General features: G+C 51.9%; 1 protein-coding gene across 1 annotated transcript; it reads left to right on the top strand.

Annotated features, from left to right (window-relative positions):
* Positions 1-267: 267 nt before the first annotated feature.
* LOC108538779 (disks large-associated protein 2-like) lies at positions 268-17,470 on the top strand. The gene is made up of 2 exons (XM_017887055.1): positions 268-1,272; positions 17,218-17,470. Exons 1-2 carry the CDS (start codon positions 283-285, stop codon positions 17,431-17,433), a joined length of 1,206 nt encoding a protein of 401 aa, XP_017742544.1. The 5' UTR covers positions 268-282; the 3' UTR covers positions 17,434-17,470.
* The last annotated feature ends 1,855 nt before the right edge of the window (positions 17,471-19,325 follow it).

The raw sequence follows: 19,325 nt of genomic DNA, 5'->3' as shown, positions 1-19,325 counted from the left end.
CTGTCGCAAAAAAAAAAAAAAAAAAAAAAAAAAGAGAGAGAAAGAAAGAAATAAACCAAAAACCACAAACCTGCCCTCTCGAGTGCCCAGGCCAGACACGGACACTGATTGCTGAACAAACAGCCCACGCTGGGGGTCACATATTCCCCTTCCCCGCACCTGGGGGTTTCCGCCGCGCTTCCGGGTGTTGAATGCCGTTTCTGTTTCCCCACAGACCCGCAGTACTCATGGTCGCCCACGCAGCACTTCAATGAGGAGCGCTACTCGCCCGCGCCCAGGAGCATGAAGGGCCTCTCCGGAAGTCGGACCCAGCAGCCGCTGTGTTCCGGGCACACGTGCGGTCTGGCGCCCCCCGAGGACTGCGAGCACCTGCACCACGGGCCCGACGTGCGGCCGCCCTACCTGCTGAGCCCCGCAGACAGCTGCCCCGGGGGGCGCCACCGCTGCTCGCCGCGCAGCTCGGTGCACTCGGAGTGCGTGATGATGCCCGTGGTGCTGGGCGACCACGTGTCCAGCAGCACCTTCCCGCGGATGCACTACAGCTCGCACTACGACACGCGCGACGACTGCGCCGTGGCCCACGCGGGCGCCAAGATCAACCGCATCCCGGCCAACCTGCTGGACCAGTTCGAGAAGCAGCTACCGCTGCACCGGGACGGCTTCCACACTCTGCAGTACCAGAGGACGTCCGCGGCCGCCGAGCAGCGCAGCGAGAGCCCCGGGCGGATCCGCCACTTGGTACACTCCGTGCAGAAGCTCTTCACCAAGTCGCACTCGCTGGAGGGCTCCTCCAAGAGCAATGCCAACGGCACCAAGGCGGACGGCCGGGCGGACGACCATCACCACGCCCACCACGCCAAGCACAGCAAGAGGAGCAAGAGCAAGGAGCGCAAGCCCGAGGGCAAACCCCGGCCCGGCATGAGCAGCTGGTGGAGCTCGGACGACAACCTGGACAGCGACAGCACCTACCGGACGCCCAGCGTGCTCAACCGGCACCACCTGGGCCCGGTGGCCCACTGCTACCCCGATGCGCTGCAGAGCCCGTTCGGGGACCTGTCCCTCAAGACCTCCAAAAGCAACAACGACGTCAAATGCTCAGCCTGCGAGGGTTTGGCGCTGACGCCCGACGCCAAGTACCTGAAGCGCAGCTCCTGGTCCACGCTGACGGTCAGCCAGGCCAAGGAGGCCTACCGCAAGAGCTCGCTGAACCTGGACAAGCCGCTGCTGCACCAGGACACCAAGCCCGCCCTGAGGCCATGCCACTACCTCCAGGTAAGCAGGCGCACGGCCCTGTGGAGGCCGACTCTGCACAGCAGGTGGTTTTGTCGTTATTCCGTTTTTCATTGACAGATAACAACTGCATACATATTTAGGGTGTGCAACAGGATGTTCTGATATACGAACATGTTCTGGGACGGCTCCACTGAGCTGTTAAAACACACATGACCTTACACACGTTTTTTCTTTTGTGGTGGGAACACTTAAAATCTACTCTGGGTGATTTCCAAGTATTCAATACATGGTTGTTAACTGATGCTACTGCTGGCCAACAGGTCTCTTGAGCTGACCCCTCCTCACTGAAATGTCCATTGACCAACATCTCCCAGTTCCTCCCCATCCCCAGTCCCTCTGGTAACCACAGTGCCACTCTCTGCTTCTATGAGTTCAGCTGTTTCAGATGCCACCTGTGAGAGCAACCATGTGGCCTCTGTGTGCGCCAGGCTCATCCTGCTTTGCAGTTTCTTCCAGCTCCCCCATGTTGTGGAGAATGGCAGGTCTCCCTCTTTCAAAGGTTAAATAGTGTCCCCTGTGTATGTACTGCGTCTTCTTTATCCATCATTTGCTGGTAGACTCAAGGGTTGACTGCGCGCTATGGCTTTGTGTGTGGGGCTGCAGGAATGGCAAGACGTTATTTACAGGCAGCTCTCACGTGTGACTCTGGCCTTCTCTGGGAGGGCCTCTGGAGATCCCAATTCCTCCTGGGAACCATCACTCTAAACACAGTGGGCCATTTCTTTAATGCCTCTAAGGCTGGAGGGTTTAACAACCACAGCAAACACAGACTAGCCCATGTGGATGTTTTCCACGTGAAAGCTGATGGACCGGCCTAATGGAAATGGGCCTGCGACATTTGTGAGTTCACTCCCTGCACCTGGCCGCAGCCTCTCTAAGCCCCACCACCACAAAAAGCCTGATTATGGAAAGGGCCTCTGTATCTCTGGGGTGTGGATTAAATGAATTTACCAAAGGCAAAAACAAATTAAAGACGGTAGATCCCTAGATCTGGCATATTGCGGAATTGTCTGTTTTATGTGATTTCCCTCTCTGTCTCTGAATTGTGCCATGCTGGAGTTTTCTGGGGAAGCCCTCTGGGAGGCACACACTATTTCTGAGGATGCCGCTAAATGACTCCCCTCAGTCAATAGTGCTGTTAACAAAACATAACTTGTGTGTCCCGACTCACAAATCTCTCCTGCTTGCCTAGAGCAGCAGCTGTGGGTCGCACGTCGGGTTAGAGATGTCTTCATGAAGTAACGGGACATTGATGGCTGAGCCAACAGGCAGTCAACTAACGGGGCAGGGAGAACCAGCAGCCGTGATGCTTTCTGGGAGTCGTGGTGGCAAATCCTTCCAGCGGCACCATAGCCGTCAGGTCCAGCGTCCACGTCTCAACAGCTCTGTTTTGAAAGGAAATGCTAACCAAATTGCCTTTGCAGGCAGGTTTATTCAGAGACAAATTGGTATTTGCATAAAATATTATTTTATAGCAATGGAAGAGGCATAAATTTTGTTTGCTGTTGGCAAACCCTAATCATATCCAAATGTAAAAGTTGTGTCTGCTTGTTTAGAGAAACCTGCTATAAAGAATTGGGGTTCACTCTGATCTGTCTCCTCATTTTCACAGACACACAGCTCTCTTGTTTTTGTCTGTAACTGGGGTGTATAGTCTGTTCCCTGAGTGAACACTTCAGGACGCTGTCAGAGCCTCCAGGTTTTGCCCCAGGGTCACCTGCCTCCAAAGCCTGCCACTCTCCCCCAGCCCTTCTAGCCGCGCCTTCTCCTTAGGTCCTGTGCCCCTTGGACCTGCCTTCTCCCAGGAGTTTCTCCCACGTACTTCCTCCCAGGAACACGCTTCTCTCCACCTCCAACAGCTACTCCATGGTGTAGGTGCAGGGAATACCAATCATTCACAAAGGTGAAGTGAGACAGAATGAACCCGCACACCGTCAGTCCCTTTCAAACACCATCCCTCCGAGAGTGACCTCGTTCCCTCTGCACTCACGCCTTCCCACCCAGGCTTCACTGCAACAAATCCCATACGGCAGACAGATACAACTGTAAATATGCCTGTGTTGATCTCCAAAAGATCCACACGAAACGATGAGGATGCTTTCTTTTGAAGCATAACCACCTGCATTATGAGATATTGAAAACAATATCAGCCTGGTCAGTGGTCACATTCCCCTGAGGGCTCACTGTCTCTTGTTGGCTTTTATTTGGATCAGGATCCAGAGAAGGGGCCCACCTGGCAGCTGGTGATGAGCTTCTTCATCTCGTTCAGGCTGAGGCTTCTCCTGTCTGTCCACTCTTCCTTCTCCTGGATTTTCTTTGTTTGGAACCAGCTGGTTGGTCTGATTGTGTCTGTCAGTCTGAGTTCGTGCCATGGGGTCATTTCAGACACTCTGGTCCTGTTGTTCTGCAGCCGGCCACCCACTGCTGGACTTCCCTGCCCCGAGGCCTCTCACCGTACGTGTGTGGGTCACCAGGTACCTTTACGTTCATCAGTCAGGTTTCCTGGCAAGACTCTAAGAGCCTTGAGGGCAGAGGCCAGGTCAAACCTCCCTTTTTCTGGGGTCCCCCCACAACTCCGCCAAGCGCTGGAGAGCCGGCAGGGCAGGGAGCGACATGGGTTGGGCCGAGATGCTGTCCCAGCAAAACACATTTTCCAGACTTCAAAATGTGATGTATTTTTATAGTAACATGTAAAGAATGGCAGGCTGTGATTTGACCCCAGGAAAAGTTGTGATTCTGGGGACACAACATTGAGGTGAAATCCCCCTGGAATTCAATGATGTGGCCATAAGACAGAGACAAGAAAGAGAGGAGAAAGCAGCCACTAGGCCTCACACCCACCAGGGCTTCCCTGCAAACAGCTCCGTCTGCTTCTCCATGGGGGACGGCGGCCCTGCGTGCAGCACACCTGCCATGGCCACCGGCCTTCCTCTCATGTCCACTCAGGTGAACATCCTCGGAAACTAAACCCAGAGCGTTATCGTGCCGACATTGGGAAGCACTGCCTGGAGGATGGGAGGACATCTGCAGCCACGGCTTTCACGGTGCTCGTTCACAAGGGCACTTTCTTGCAGTAGCAAGCTCCCCCCATCCCCACATCCACCTCCCGGTGAAACCACCTCTTTTGGGGATGCAGCTCGGTGACTTCTCTCCCCTCCTCACTGTCCCCCAGTTGTCACCGCTGGACCCTCGTGGAATGATCTATGAAGCTGAATATCAGGAGCTGTGTGCAACCTCCTCAGACTGTTTCTGTCCTAGGACCCAGCTGCACTGACATCTGGCATTTTCAAAGATGCCTGTGCAGGACTGTCCCTTCCTGTCGGTTGCATTAAACTTTCTGGTGGAAAACTTTAGGTTTCTGGGTCCTCACAAACCCAGATTTTACTTCATAGCCAGGAAATAGTGAAACTAAAGGAATTTGTCTGTGGGTCCTAGTGTGTGGATAAGATTTAAAAGAATTAGAAGAGAGAAGTCATGTTTATAAATTACATTCCTTTTTTTACTGGGAAGACTTGCAGCTGAATGACAGGATAACTTTTTATTTTCACCCTTGGTTTGTACAGAGTATGTGGTTCATATTAGAGGAAGATTTTTTTCTTGTTCTTAAGTAGGTCAAGACAGAGACTAAGTGGAATTGAAAGGCAATTCTGACCTCACGTTATTCTTTCACAAAGCTCTTATTTTCACCTTTTCTGCATCAGCAGACGAAGCATCTAAGGTCAAACTTTTAATGAGCATTGTAGGAATGCAGAAGGGATTTACGGCTTAGCTCAGGATGCAAAAGACTCTCTATGCCACAGTCCACAGAAAGTCCCAAGGACATGCAGCGAGGGAGAGACGCCACCTCCCCGGGAAGGCTCCCGGCGGTGTCAGATGGAGGGATAGAGGGGTCCCTGCTGCCTCCCACAGAAGACCCGGCAGCTCCTCCAGCCCTTGGCCTCTGTCCCCGCCTCCTTCCCTGCTGTCCTCAGGCCTCCTCTCTGCGGCATCCCAGTCTCCCACCCCCTCCTGCACTCCTGGTTTTCTCCTCTTCCAGTGTCCTCCCCACCTGGCATCGCCCGGCTACAGCCCTGGCCCTCCTGGGGAAGAGGTTCAGACCCTAGGTTTTATTTGACTTGAAGAGGTTCGGACCCCCCGTTTTATTTGGCGTGTTCGCAGGCAGCAGCCAGTTCGGCTTTGGGTTTTACCTGTCAGGCTTTTTACCCGTTCACGTGTTGGAAGCAAACAGCAGAAAAGAACACAGAGGGGAGGGGGTGGAATGAAAACCCGGAGCCGTGCGCGTTTCCCGCCCGCGTGTAAAGTGTTTCAGAGCCTCTCCCTGCTGCCGCCCTCTGCAGCGGGTCCCAGCACCGAGTACTAACCCTTCCTCGCAGCCGTTCCTCTGAAGGCCATGTCTGTTTTGTAGGCTGTGCAGGTCCCTGCCTTCCGGGCTCAGCTACTACATTGGTGAAGTTTTCGGTCAGGCACAAAACCATGTCTTAAAATCCATCTCCCCAGTCACCAGGTCATCCCTGTGGTGTAGTTTAGAAAAATCATCCATCTTTTACAAAACGGAGCCAGGCTCCCCTGTTTCTTGTCTCTACAATAAGCATTTAAAAGGCTTGTCACGGGGCCAGGCACGGTGGCTCACACCTGTCATCCTAGCACTTTGGCCAAGGCAGGGGGATCACCTGAGGTCAGGAGTTCAAGACCAACCTGGCCAAAATAGCAAAACCCTGTCTCTACTAAAAATACAAAAACTAGCCAGGCATGGTGAAAAGTGCCTGTAATGTCCGCTACTCAAGAGGCTGAGGCCTGAGAATTGCTTGAACTTGGGAGGTGGAGGTTGCAGTGAGCCAAGATCGCGCCACTGCACTCCAGCCTGGGTGACAGAGCAAGACTCCATCTCTAAATAAAATAAAATAAAATAAATAAGTAAGTGGTTTGTCATGGAATGCACAATGCTGGCCATTTGCTTCTTTCTGCCCGGTCTGGGGTGGAACCTGAGTTTCATCAGAGTTGGGACAGCCTGGGCCACCTCTGGCCCTCCTGCCACAGGGCCACCTCCACGTACTGGGTGACCCCTCCCTGCTTGTTTCCTTCACACCCTCAGCTCAGCTTGGCCTCCACCTTGGCCTTCACTGAGGGTCCCTCTGCTTGCCATCTGTCTCCTGGGCCCGGGTGCTGTCTTTTTCCGCTTTACCTCTGTATCTAGGAGGGTCCAACACACTCGGTAACGATTCGCAAAGGGGCACCTGTGTCCCGCAATGTTCCAGAGGATGCTGGCTCGAGCATAAGGGTCTTTCTGGGCACCTAGGTGTCCCATGTTCCAGAACTTGGCAAGCAGGAAGGAGCCAGGTGTACCAGTCCCCCGCCCCGCCACCCTCACAGTGTCCCTGCCTGTTCAAGAAGGTCCCCACCTGTTCAGGAAGGCTGGAGTTGTGGCTTATGGAGTGCTTTCAACTCCAGAAAACCAATAGTTCTGACATGCTTCTCAGAAAACTTCTTTGTATTTGTAGTTTTAGGGGCAAAAGAGTGAGAGAGGAGATGGCTGTGGTCAGTTCCTGTCCTTAGCCATACCAGTGCTCAGCGGAACGGAAAAACCGGCCAGTCGGGCCGTGCTCCACTCTAACACACGTTTGCAATTTGAAAGGAGGGCTTTTGTTTTAAGTGGCTCGTGGTATAGATCTTGGGCCGTGAATAGATAGAGAGTTGGGGTGTGGTCACACCTCACTTCCAATCCTGTAGTGGAACACCAGGGCTGGGAGGAGCTTCTTATCCCCTTTTAAGCTGCTCTGGACACAAACGCACAACCCTGCACTCCTTCTGCAGCCCCTTGAGTTCCTCGTCTGGATCTGTCCGGCACTAACACCTGGCCACCAGCTGCCCCCTCCATCCACTGTGAGTCCTAAAACGCCTCCTTTAGACAAAGCAGTGGCCTCTGCTTCCAGCACCAGGAGCCACGTGTGCCTGCCCCCCACGCTCTATGTTCCCCATCCTGTGGCCCAGGCCACACCATTTCCTAACTGCAAAGCCCGTGTTGTGAGGGGCTTCTCTACAACGGCCCTGCCTCTGGGCCACCCCTTCCTTCCCCCGAGCCCTGACTGCCACCGAATCCTCTCCCACCTTGAGAAACGTCACACGGGGCTTGGCAGGATCACGCTGGCACTCACTGAGCCCATTCATGTAATCAGGGACCATCTGCAGGAGTGCAGGAGCTGGGCCTGTGCCTTCGAGCCTCTGGGATTACATGAGGCCACTCACTGTCTCCCCGGCTGGACTCCTCCCATCACCCGCCGGTTGTCCTGGGACTCGGCATGTCCCTGCTGGGAGCAGCTTGGTGCTGGGCAGGCAGGGAGATCACTGGGCTGTGTCACATTTCAGTGACATCATCTTAGGACCCACCACGTTCTCATCCCCGTGATGGAAATTCCAGCAATGTTTGTGGAAACGCTGATGGATGTTGAAGGGTGTCTGGTTTCGGGTTTTTGACCAGCCTTGTGTCTGGTAAATCTTTCTGCCTCATCGATCCTGCGTGCCTCAGTTCGTGGTGAGATGCAAGACAGTGTTCCGAAAAGCACATTGGAAATCATAACTCTTGTGAACATGGAACACTGAGTGAGCACATGCGCTGTTTTATCCAGGTTTACCAGGTGAGAATGACACGGCCTCCATGTAACTTAAGATGGTCGTGGATGCAGAGACCTCGTGGGGACTGGGTGCAAAGACCCTGTGATCTGTGACTGGGTCCTTGGATTCAGTGATCTAAGACCCTGAGGAACCAGCTGCATTTATGCCGCGAGGGTCACCAAGTGGTCACCTTGTTCTGGGCATGGTGCCCTCGACTTGGCAGCTGAGGCTCTGCTCCTGCAGGAGTGCAAGTGGGTGGGGTCCGGCTTTGTCCTCTCCCACCCAGGACAGCTGAGGCTCTGCTCCTGCAGGAGTGCAGATGGATGGGGTCCAGCTCTATCCTCTCCCACCCAGGACAGCTGAGGCTCTGCTCCTGCGGGAGTGCAGGTAGACGGGTGGTCCGTTCTATTCCTCTCCCCCAGGACGTGAGGCTCTGTCCCTCCATGAGTGCCGGTGGGTGGGGTCCTCTGTCCCTCCTCCCACCCCAGGCAGCTGAGGCTTGTCCTGCAAGGGTCAGGTGGAATGGGGTGGGTCCCATTCTGTCCTCTCCCACCCAGGACAGCTGAGGCTCTGCTCCTGCAGGAGTACAGGTGGATGGGTCCGGCTCTGTCCTCTCTCACCCAGGACAGCTGAGGCTCTGCTCCTGCAGGAGTGCAGGTGGATGGGGTCCCGTTCTGTCCTCTCCCACCCAGGACAGCTGAGGCTGTGCTCCTGCAGGAGTGCAGGTAGATGGGGTCCGGCTCTGACCTCTCCCTCCCAGGGCAGCTAAAGGGTCTGCTCCTGTGGGCGTGCAGCTTTGGCAGAGTCTGGCTATGTTCCCTCCTTCCTAGGGCAGTGGATGCCCCAGGGTTCTCTGTCCCCATTGAGTCTGTGTCTCTTGTCATGGACTTGGTGGTCCACACACAGTGCTGGTCCATGAGTGATCCTGGAAGGGCTGGCCCAGCCCGAAGTGCAGCAGGACTGGGAGCTGTTGGAGCTCAGGCCAGTGAGCTACAATTTAAGTCATCCCTTGTCTGTCTGGGTGTTAGGGAGTGAAATGGAATCAAGTTTGTCCTTAAGAAAATGAAGTGGGCAGCTGAACCAAACATAATCCTGACTTGATTTCAATTGCTCAGAGGAAAAACCACAACAAACAAACAGGAAAGGAAAGACTTCCCGCCCAAGCTAAGTTGTTGTAGGGACCCCAGGGTGGATTTGAACAGCGTTGCAAAGATCTCTTCCGCTGAGATATGCACCCCGGGAGGCGCAGCCACTCACCCAGTGTTTCTTAAGCTCAGCACGGTGGGATGGGGGCTGGGCGATGTTTGTGGGGTCCGTCTTATGCACTGGGAGATGTTGAGCAGCATTTCTGGGCTCCACCCACTACCCGCCAGAAGCACCTCCATTTAGTGACAACCAAACACGTCTCCAGATGTCACCAAGTGTCCCCTGGGGGCAGAATTACCAGATTGGGACCCGCTGGTGTCATCCAAAGAGCATGAGCTTTAGAACAAGACAGACGCGTGGAATTCTTCTTGCAAGCTGTGCAGCTGGGGGGCTCTCCAAAGGGGCTTTCCATGGAAATAAATGGCTATGACTATGGCTGCCTGACCTCCCTCAGGTCCCGGAAAGAGACCTGGTGAGATGGACGTCTCAATGGCCACGGGTGTCCTCTCAACAAGGAGATGGTGACAGAGGGGCGAGGACGCAGGATGGGGCAGAGGGCAGGGGTGAGCAGCGGGGAGGGGTCGCAGCCAATTCTGAGAGAACTCAGGTGCTGTGTGAACCCAGGGGTCCCCGCACCGAGGCAAGGAGTGGGCGTCCTGCCTTCGTACCGCCAGCCTGGGTGGTACATGAGATAGCTCAGGTGCCATGACGGGCATCCACACCCGGGTGGTCTAAAGGCACATTCATTCTGCAGGGTCCCGGCGCCCAAGACCATGGAGTCCCAAGGCCAGCTCCTGCTGAGCCTCTCCTGGGTGTGCAGACGCCGTCCTCTCCCCGCATCCCCACAGGGGTGCCCCCTCTCTGCCTGTCTGTGACCTCATCTCCCCTCCTTAGGAGGATGCCAGGCAGATGGGATCAGTGCCCACCCTGGGGACCTCATCTTACCTTCATCACCTCTGTCAAGGTCTCATCTCCAAATAATCACATTCTGAGGTCCCAAGGGTTAGGGTTCAGCATAGGAATTTGGGGGAACACCATTCAGGCCATAACCTGTGTGTTCTTCCCAGGGAGGGACGTGGGGGGGCAGCATTCTCCCGCTGAGGGGCTGAGGGCACGCCCTAGAGAGACTTAGCCATCGGCCGGCACCTCCCAGCAGCTTGCAGTGGGCACCTTGGTCCTGGAGGGGTGAGTGTGGCATCCACGCATCCTGGGACTCCTGTGTGGGTGGGGTCGTGCTGGGCATGCAGCGCCTCCGTTGGTGGCCTCCTGGTGTCCATGAGCCCGTGGCTTCCATTCCTAGTATCAGCACAAGGCGAGAGGAGCTGGACGATGGGGCCAAGGGCCCCAGTCACGTGTGCCCGGTCACAGGCGGGTTAGATGGGGGTTTTGTAGACTCAGCTGTGGTGCGGCCCACAGGTTTGGAGACAGCCATAGGAAAGACAGTTCACAACTCACAGCCCCAGAGGAGGGTGAGGCCACACCCCAGGCCCCGGGGACGCACCTATGGGTCAGGAGGCAGGGGAGGAGGGAAGCATGGGCCGGAGCCTTTGCCACGGTCTCCTGGAAGGAGGGAGACACATACACACATGCACACACACACACATAGGCGTGCATGCACACCCATGTACCTGCACACACACACATATACGCACATGACACATACACACATACAAACACACACACAAGTCTTGAAGGAATGCAGAAGACATTTCCCTGCGGGAATGCGCAGCAATGGACGATAATGTTCTTCCTCGGTTCCAGCGCCTCAAAGAGAATATGATGATAGAATCCTGGCCTCTTTCACCTGGGCTTTGCAGCTTGGAAGAAAGAAAGGATATTTCAGTTTGTGCAGTGTTGAACTATCCCTAAAGCAAGAAACAGGAGATGTCGAAATGTATGCTGATGTCACCCTTATGAAAATGCCTTTTTGTTAGAAATTATGAACATCACCCATCACGAGGTGCAAGGAGGTAATTAGGGTAATTGATTGCCGTGAAATGCAGCAAGGACTGCAAACTGGATTTGCAGAGTCTGGTAGCTGTCGTGAAAAGAAATTTATTCATTCCTTCACTGAAGGCCATAAAGCCATTTGGGTTTCAGACCTTGCACTTGGCCACCCTGGGCTGAGGGCTGCAGGGTTCGAACGCTGTAATGTAACGGAGAGAGATTTGTTTGCTGAGGCAGGCTGGCATTTTAGTATTGCTCTTCTGTTCTTTTGATAGTCTCCAGACATATGCTTTGGAATGGGGATTTGGTACTTGAATTCATGCTTTGAAATTGACTCTGGTTGACATTCTTTCTGTATTGAAATTTCTTCTGTCAAAGCCTGCGAAATTGGCTTCTTAAATCAGAAACAGAAACGTACAAGCTGGTCTCATTTGTTAGTTAATTTGCAGGCTGCTGAAAAAAAAATCTTTACTTTGTTTTTTGTGGAAACATGTTTTTAATTCACAAAAAAAAAAATCACATAAACCTGCCAAAGTGAATCTCTTCTTTGATGGCAGATGAGCTGCTCTTCCATCTGCCGCCAGCCAGCCTCAGCCTCCCTTCCCGAACCCAGCTCTTCATGCGTTCCCGGGAGAATGGCAGTGCGAGCTCCCCTGTGCCCAGGAGCCTGGCGGCCGGGCCTCCCTCTGCCCCGTCGCCTCTGCCTGCACCTTCTGCTGGTCCGGCTCAGACAAAAGAGAACCCGGACCTCACCCCAGGACCTTCCCTGATCCTGGCCCCTCCCGTCGGCCAACAGTGACCTTCAACACGTGTCCCCTCCATACTGGCTTCTCCGCCCTAATGATGCTATCACTCATTTCTTGTCCATCTCCTGTACCGAATTGTAATGTCATTGAGGACTGTGGCTTTTCTTAAATGAAAAATAAGGGTGTTGATTACAAAAGTCATAAGGGTTCATGTAGACAATTTAGAAAATATAAGGAAAAGTCATTGAAAAGCCCGTAACCCTCATCTCCTAGTGACGGCCCCTGTTTCACATCTTCTGGCTGTTTCTGCACATAACACAGTTACATCTTTAAAAGGCATAAAAACGTCAAGTGGACACTGTGCTTTAAAATTGCTTTTCCCCCTCATGAGCATCTTTTCATCACCAAATACACATTCTGCAATATTATTTTTGATAGCTGGGTAGTATCCATCCTGTGGTTGTAATAAATATTATAAGTCATTCCCTGCGATGCAGTATTGTTGTTTCTCCTTTCTCCCTGATTAGCAATTCCCCAGTCCTTGGCCCTGGGTCGCACTGTCTTGAGGAACCTTCATGGAAAGAAAGTTGCCCGGTCTAAGGACATGACCAGTCCGAAGGCCTCCAGTCATCTCCAGAAAGACTGGGAGCTTTACCGCCCACCACCTGGCCTGAGGACACGTAGATAAGAATTGTCAAATCCCCGAAGTTGTGGATGTTTGATTCTTCCTTAGTCACTTGTTTTCAGTGCTCCAACTTCCTCGCTGTCAGGAAATGTGAAACCAAAATTCACATGGACAAAATTTGAACAAAACATGGGCAAATGTATGCCTGTTTTCCTCATTGCTGATTTCTTGCTGGGAGAACCTGCTGTGGCTGAGGCCCCAGGCGTCTCTCTTACCCGACCTACAGCTCTGCAGCTCTGCGGTGTCATCTGTGGGAGTTTTACCTTGACCAGGTCATTAATACCTGATATGGTTTGTGTCCCCGCCGAAATCTCGTTTTGAATTGCAGCTTCCATAATCGTCATGTGTCGTGAGAGGGACCTGGTGGGAGGTTATTGAATCGTGGGGGTGCGTCTTTCCTTGCTGTTTTCATGATAGTGACTAAGTCTCCTGAGATCTGATGGTTTTATAAAGGGGAGTTCCCCTGCACGCACTCTTTTGCCTGCCACTATGTAAAACATGACTTTGCTCCTCATTCACCTTCTGCCATGATTGTAAGGTCTCCCCAGCCATGTGGAACTGTGAGTCCATTAAACCTCTTTCCTTTTAAATTGCCCAGTCTCGGGTATGCCTTTATTAGCAGTGTGAGAACAGACACATACAATACCTCCAATTCCCTTTCAGCGTGGTCTGTATTCCTCTTTGAACCGTGCAGACCTGGGCACAAGGCACCAGGTCATAAAGGCTTTAGAGGAACCCAGCTGGAGAGGACCGCAGACACTGCCTGTCCAGCTCACAGTCACAGGCCAGGATCCTTTCTCTGAGCCTTTTGGCCTCTTGGAGTCTGGGTGGAAAGAGAATCTGGAACTTTCCATCCTGTCCAACCCTCTCCTCATCACAGCATCTGGATCTTCTAGTGTGCATGGTGCTGGGGTGTCACTGTGAGCTGCCGTATGTCTGGGCCACCTTGGGGGTGCTACAGCTGTGATCTACCTGCACTGTGACCCACAGGGGCCTGAGGGTGTTCAGGTTTCTGCCCCTTGTTACTGCGGGACTGTGTGGTGTTCGGGTGTCTGCCCCTTGTTACTGAGGGACTGTGTGTTGTTTGGGCATCTGCCCCTTGTTACTGAGGGACTGTGTGTTGTTCGGGTGTCTGCTTCTTGTTACTGCGGGACTGTGTGTTTGGGTGTCTGCACTTTGTTACTACATGACTGTGGTGTTCCAGTGTCTGCACCTTGTTACTGCAGGACTGTGTGTTGTTTGGGTGTCTGCACCTTGTTACTGCAGGGCAGTGTGGTGTTCAGGTGTCTGTGCCTTGTTACTGTGGGACGCTGTTGTGTTTGGGTGTCTGTGTGGTGTTTGGGTGTCTGTGCCTTATTGCTGCGGGACTGTGTTGTGTTGGGGTGTCTGCACCTTGTTGCTGCAGGACTGTGTGGTGTTCGCGTGTCTGCACCTTGTTACTGCAGGACGGTGTGGTGTTCAGGTGTCTGTGCCTTGTTACGGTGGGACTCTGTTGTGTTCGGGTGTCTGGTGTTTGGGTGTCTGTGCCTTATTGCTGCAGGACTGCGTGTTGTTCAGGTGTCTGCGCCTTGTTGCTGTGGGACTGTGGTGTTTGGGTGTCTGCGCCTTGCTGCTGCGGGACTGTGTGTTGTTCGGGTGTCTGTGCCTTGTTACTGCAGGATGGTGTGGTGTTCGGGTGTCTGTGCCTTGTTACTGTGGGACTCTGTTGTGTTCGGGTGTCTGTGTGGTGTTTGGGTGTCTGTGCCTTATTGCTGCAGGACTGTGTGGTGTTGGGGTGTCTGCACCTTGTTGCTGCTGGACTGTGTGGTGTTCAGGTGTCTGCGCCTTGTTCCTGCGGGACTGTGTGTTGTTCGGGTGTCTGCGCCTTGCTGCTGCGGTACTGTGTGTTGTTCGGGTGTCTGCGTCTTGCTGCTGCGGGACTGTGTGGTATTCGGGTGTCTGCGCCTTGTTGCTGCGGGACTGTGTGTTGTTCAGGTGTCTGTGTCTTGTTGCTGCGGGACTGTGTTGTTCGGGTGTCTGCACCTTGTTACTGTGGGACTGTGTTGTTCGGGTGTCTGCCCCTTGTTACTGCGGGACTGTGTGTTGTTCGGGTGTCTGCGCCTTGTTACTGCGGGACTGTGTGTTGTTCGGGTGTCTATACCTTGTTGCTGCAGGACTGTGTGTTGTTCGGGTGTCTGCGCCTTGTTGCTGCGGGACTGTATGTTGTTCAGGTGTCTGCGCCTTGTGGCTGCGGGACTATGTGGTGTTCGGGTGTCTGTGCCTTGTTACTGTGTGACTCTGTTGTGTTCGGGTATCTGTATGGTGTTTGGGTGTCTGCACCTTGTTAATGCAGGACGGTGTGGTGTTCGGGTGTCTGTGCCTTGTTACTGTGGGACTCTGTTGTGTTCGGGTATCTGTGTGTTGTTTGGGTGTCTGCGCCTTATTGCTGTGGGACTGCGTGTTGTTCGGGTGTCTGCACCTTGTTGCTGTGGGACTGTGTGTTGTTCGGGTGCCTGCGCATTGTTGCTGCGGGACTGTGTGTTGTTCGGGTGTCTGTGCCTTGTTGCTGCGGGACTGTGTATTGTTCGGGTGTCTGCGCCTTGTGGCTGTGGGACTGTGTGGTGTTGGGGTGTCTGTGCCTTGTTGCTGTGGGACTGTGTGGTGTTCAGGATCCCTTGCCACACGGGGTCCATGGTAAGGGGAGCTCCTGCTCGTCCAGGCTGGAAGTCCAGGATATGTGAGTGATAGAAATGAGCACGGCTTTCCCTCTCCCTTGGCTCCTGTCCTGGGCTGCAATGTGGAAGATGTCAGATCTGCAGAGCGCTGGTGTGGCACGGCATTGAGGAATGAATAAAGGGCCTTCAGCCAAAAGACCTGCCTTTACCACCAGCCACGCAGATTCCTGCTGGTAGTCCTATCGATCGACTCACAGGCAATATGGACACTGGAAAGATAGCAGGTTCCTTTTACGATGATATAAAGAATATACCTCAGAATCTACATATTTTACAGCAGGGGGAAAAAATACCCTGTCTGAAGACTTTTTAAATATGGAAATTTTTTATTTTCTTTCTCTGTAAACAGCATTTGGGGAGATTCTCTTCTCCAACATGAAGAACACACTGCGTTAGTTCCCTGACTACCGACGGTGTGTGATGATCCGGTTGCTATGGAAAGCTTTGGAGTTCTCTACACTCAGCGATTGCATGCTGTGTTCTTTTGCTTTTGTAAATGTGAATTTGACCTATGGAGTGAACTTTATCCAGAGCCTCTGGGGAGCTGTTCAAAGCTAATGAACCGTGGGGAAAAGAAACCATGTCCTGAGCCGCACGGAGCGGCTCCCGCAGCGCAAATCACTGCGTTCCAGTTCCGTGACGTTTTGCTCATTGCCGTGTTGGGTTTCCAGTTTCACAGATGGTGGATGGAAACGGAATATTGGCCCGCAATGTCGTCTTCATGGCTTACCCTCCCCTCAGAGAGACACTTAACACAAACACACAGCAGGCAGCCTGTGGGGCCGTTGTGGGTGAGATATAAAATGCACGTGGGTTCAGTTCTGGGCCAGTCAGATACACAGCACAGGGGGCTGCTCAGCCCCATGCCTGGCAGGATAAAATATGCACACCCGTCCAGCTCTGAACAAGGCAGACGCATATAGTGCCGGTGCCCAGTGGTGTGCCAGGCAGGCATGTAACATGTGCACATGCCCAGCTGTGAACCAGGTGGACATATTATATGTGTGTGCTCTCAGCTCCATGCAAGGCAGGTATATAGCATGTACATGGACCCAGTTCTGTGCCAGGCAGATGTATAACATGCACAGTTGCTCAGTTTGGTACCATGCAGATATATAACATGAACGGGTGCTGAGTTCTATACCACACAGATATGCAACATTCATGGTTGCTCAAGTCTGCACCAGGCGGGCATATAACATGCTCAACTGTGTACCACACAGATACATAACATGAACAGGTGCTGAGTTCTGCACCAGCAGATATATAACATCCATGGGTGCTCAGCTCTGTACCAGGCAGATGTGTAACACGCACAGGTGCTCAGCTCTGTACCACACAGATATATAACATGCACAGGCAGGTGCTGAGTTCTGCACCACACAGATATATAACATTCATGGTTGCTCAGGTCTGCACCAGGCAGATATCTAACATGCACGGACGCTCAGCTCTGTACCACACAGGTATAGAACATGAACGGGTGCTGAGTTCTGTAACAGGCAGACATATTCCATGCACAGGTGCTTAGTTGTATATCAACTGGCATGTGATGTGGCTGGACAAGATTCTTTTGCAACTCTGAGTGCTGAGAATTTGCATATGTGATAGAACTTGGCTTCTGGAGTTAAAACTGTCCTCCTTTATTTGCTTGCAAATAAGATATAAATGGACAATAAGATAGGCATTTTCTCCCTTGTTTTCTTTTTTTTTCTTCCTTTTTTTCTTTGTTCAGTTTCTCAAGTTTCAGTTTCTTCTTATACCAGAGGGAAATGAACTAAATTTTAGCCAGTGCTTTCTCCCAGCTGCTAAGATCGCAAGTTTTCTTCTTCCCTTACTTTTCTCACATGTTCTCACTTTATCCATATGTTTACCTATCACTTATAATGAAGAAAAACCAATATTTTTATTCATATCCTTTTAGGGCATGCATTTTTATGCATCTGACTTTAACCGATAAATGACCGTAAAGAGCTATATTTTGATGGAATTGTAGAGGATTTGTTTCCAAAACGGAGCTGATGCCACCGTTCTCAGTGATAAAGTTGACGCGTGTTTCATGTCTGTCTGCTCCCAGGTGCCTCAGGACGAGTGGGGAGGGTACCCCACCGGTGGCAAAGATGAAGAGATTCCCTGCAGGAGAATGAGAAGCGGGAGTTACATTAAAGCCATGGGGGACGAGGAGAGCGGAGAGTCAGACTCCAGCCCCAAGACATCACCAAAGTCGGCGATCCGACCGGAGCCGCTGCTGAAGTCCATTGGACAGAGACCGCTTGGAGAGCACCAGACGTAAGTGAGACCAGCTACCTTCCCACTCCAAGCACTTTCCCACTGTCTGCGAGCTCCCTCTCCAAAACCACTTCGCCGTGAGCTGAGTGCCATCCATTTAAACTAAATCCCAAGCCGGAAATATTAGACCCCATGGCCATCAATTTTCAAGTTTTTTTGTTTGGTTGGTTTGGTTTGGTTTGGTTTAGAACAACCAGAGCTTTGGCTATGTATTAATTACATAGTAATTAAGGAAGTATGCTTGGGCAACTTCCATTTCAAATTTTAAAGCCAATGTGATCTGTTGTATCTTTCTGATCATTCAGATTATCCTCAGGACAAGCACACGTCTCTGTTTGTATGAATGTGTGCATATGGGTGTGTGTTTGAATGTCTTTGTGAGTAAAAATCGTTAACAGGGAATTTTGTTGTTGACGATAACTTTATAAGTGCATTTCTAGGCAACACATTTTTTGTAGAGGAGGGAGGAAGTGGACTAGCTTTATAAAGATAAAACCCTACACTTTACATATTTGCCCAAAATTTATTATTAATAAACTTAATTTTGAAAATATAGACAGATAAAACTCTTTGGGAAATCAGCAGTTCCTACGAACCATGAAAATATGACTGTTACTCTTAACAGCCAGCTGCTGTGAATCCTGAGTCCTACAGGTTAGTTCAGGTGGTAATGCCAAGAACTGCCTGGAAGCCCCTCCACGCCCCCTCCCGCGGCCAGCTGTGCGGTCCTGGGCAAGTGGACAGCCAGGGCGGAGCTGCTTCTCAGCCTTGGCCAGTGCCACATAAGAGATATTAATCATACCCACACGTCAGACACGCAGCCCCGGGCCGCAGGGCCCTCCCTGTATCGTCTCTCTCCACGCCAGGTGCACCCAGCAATGAACCAGTGACCATGTGACCTCTTCCAATATTTCCAGTTATTCATTACCGTTGGCTTACAAGATGAAAAAGTGAAATTTTAAATTGCAACCAAATCTTACAAATTAGAACTTAACAAATCTGAACTCTATCATAATTGCTTAGTTCAACTAAATTCAAGAGCTATGGTGTTGGAATGCCAGACAAGACATGCCCTGAGACCAGGCCCTATGTCTGCCCAGCCCAGGCCCATCCATCTCCTCTTCTTCCACAGAGGGTGGTCGGTGCCAGCTTGTGGGACGAGTGGCTGAGAACAAAGCCAAAGTCTTACCCTGCAGAAGCTCTTAGACTTGTTGGAAGGAAATGGGGAGGAGGTGTTTGTAAGCCAAGAAACAACCAGGAAACATGATTACCAGGAAGGGGCTGGGGAGCTGGACGGACTGGGAGCAGAGCCAAGTTGTCTGACCCATCTGCTCCAGCAGGAAAGTGAAGGATTGGACTGGATGTCGGCCCTCACCTACCTTTTATTTGGGGCACTTAAAGACATTAGGAAAATTATGAATTATCTGAGACCTCTTCCAGGGGAAAAGCACACACATGCAGAAGCTATGCTTCATGGGTCCAGGGCTCCCAGGCCAGCCTCAGTCCTGGGGTTTTGGACCCCCAACTAAACAGCCATTGATAACTTCACACTTTAAATGTTTGTGATTTACTCATGATTCTATACATTTGAAAGCAAAGAATGAAAAAAAGGGAAAAAAAAAAAGCCTTTTTTAGACCATGGGCAGGGACTAAGAATTTTAAGAATTATTTCATAATTTTAAAAATTATGAAAGGCATTTTCATGTTAATGGGTTCCTTCTCCCACTCATTCACCATCACTGCTGTGGGTCCCCCAGGATCATTATCACCTCATTCTTCAGTGGTAGAGATGGTGTCTCCCTCCTTTCTTCACATCAGGGACTGGACCAGAGTCCTGTACAAGGCTCCTGTACTAACGTTGTTCAGAGGACAGTCTCAGAACTTTACATTTGCAAA

Source organism: Rhinopithecus bieti, unplaced genomic scaffold (genome assembly GCF_001698545.2).
Source record: "Rhinopithecus bieti isolate Rb0 unplaced genomic scaffold, ASM169854v2 scaffold_16559, whole genome shotgun sequence".
Classification (NCBI taxonomy): Eukaryota; Metazoa; Chordata; class Mammalia; order Primates; family Cercopithecidae; genus Rhinopithecus; species Rhinopithecus bieti.
Note: the sequence above shows the minus strand (reverse complement) of the source record. Positions and strands in the feature narration are given on the sequence as shown.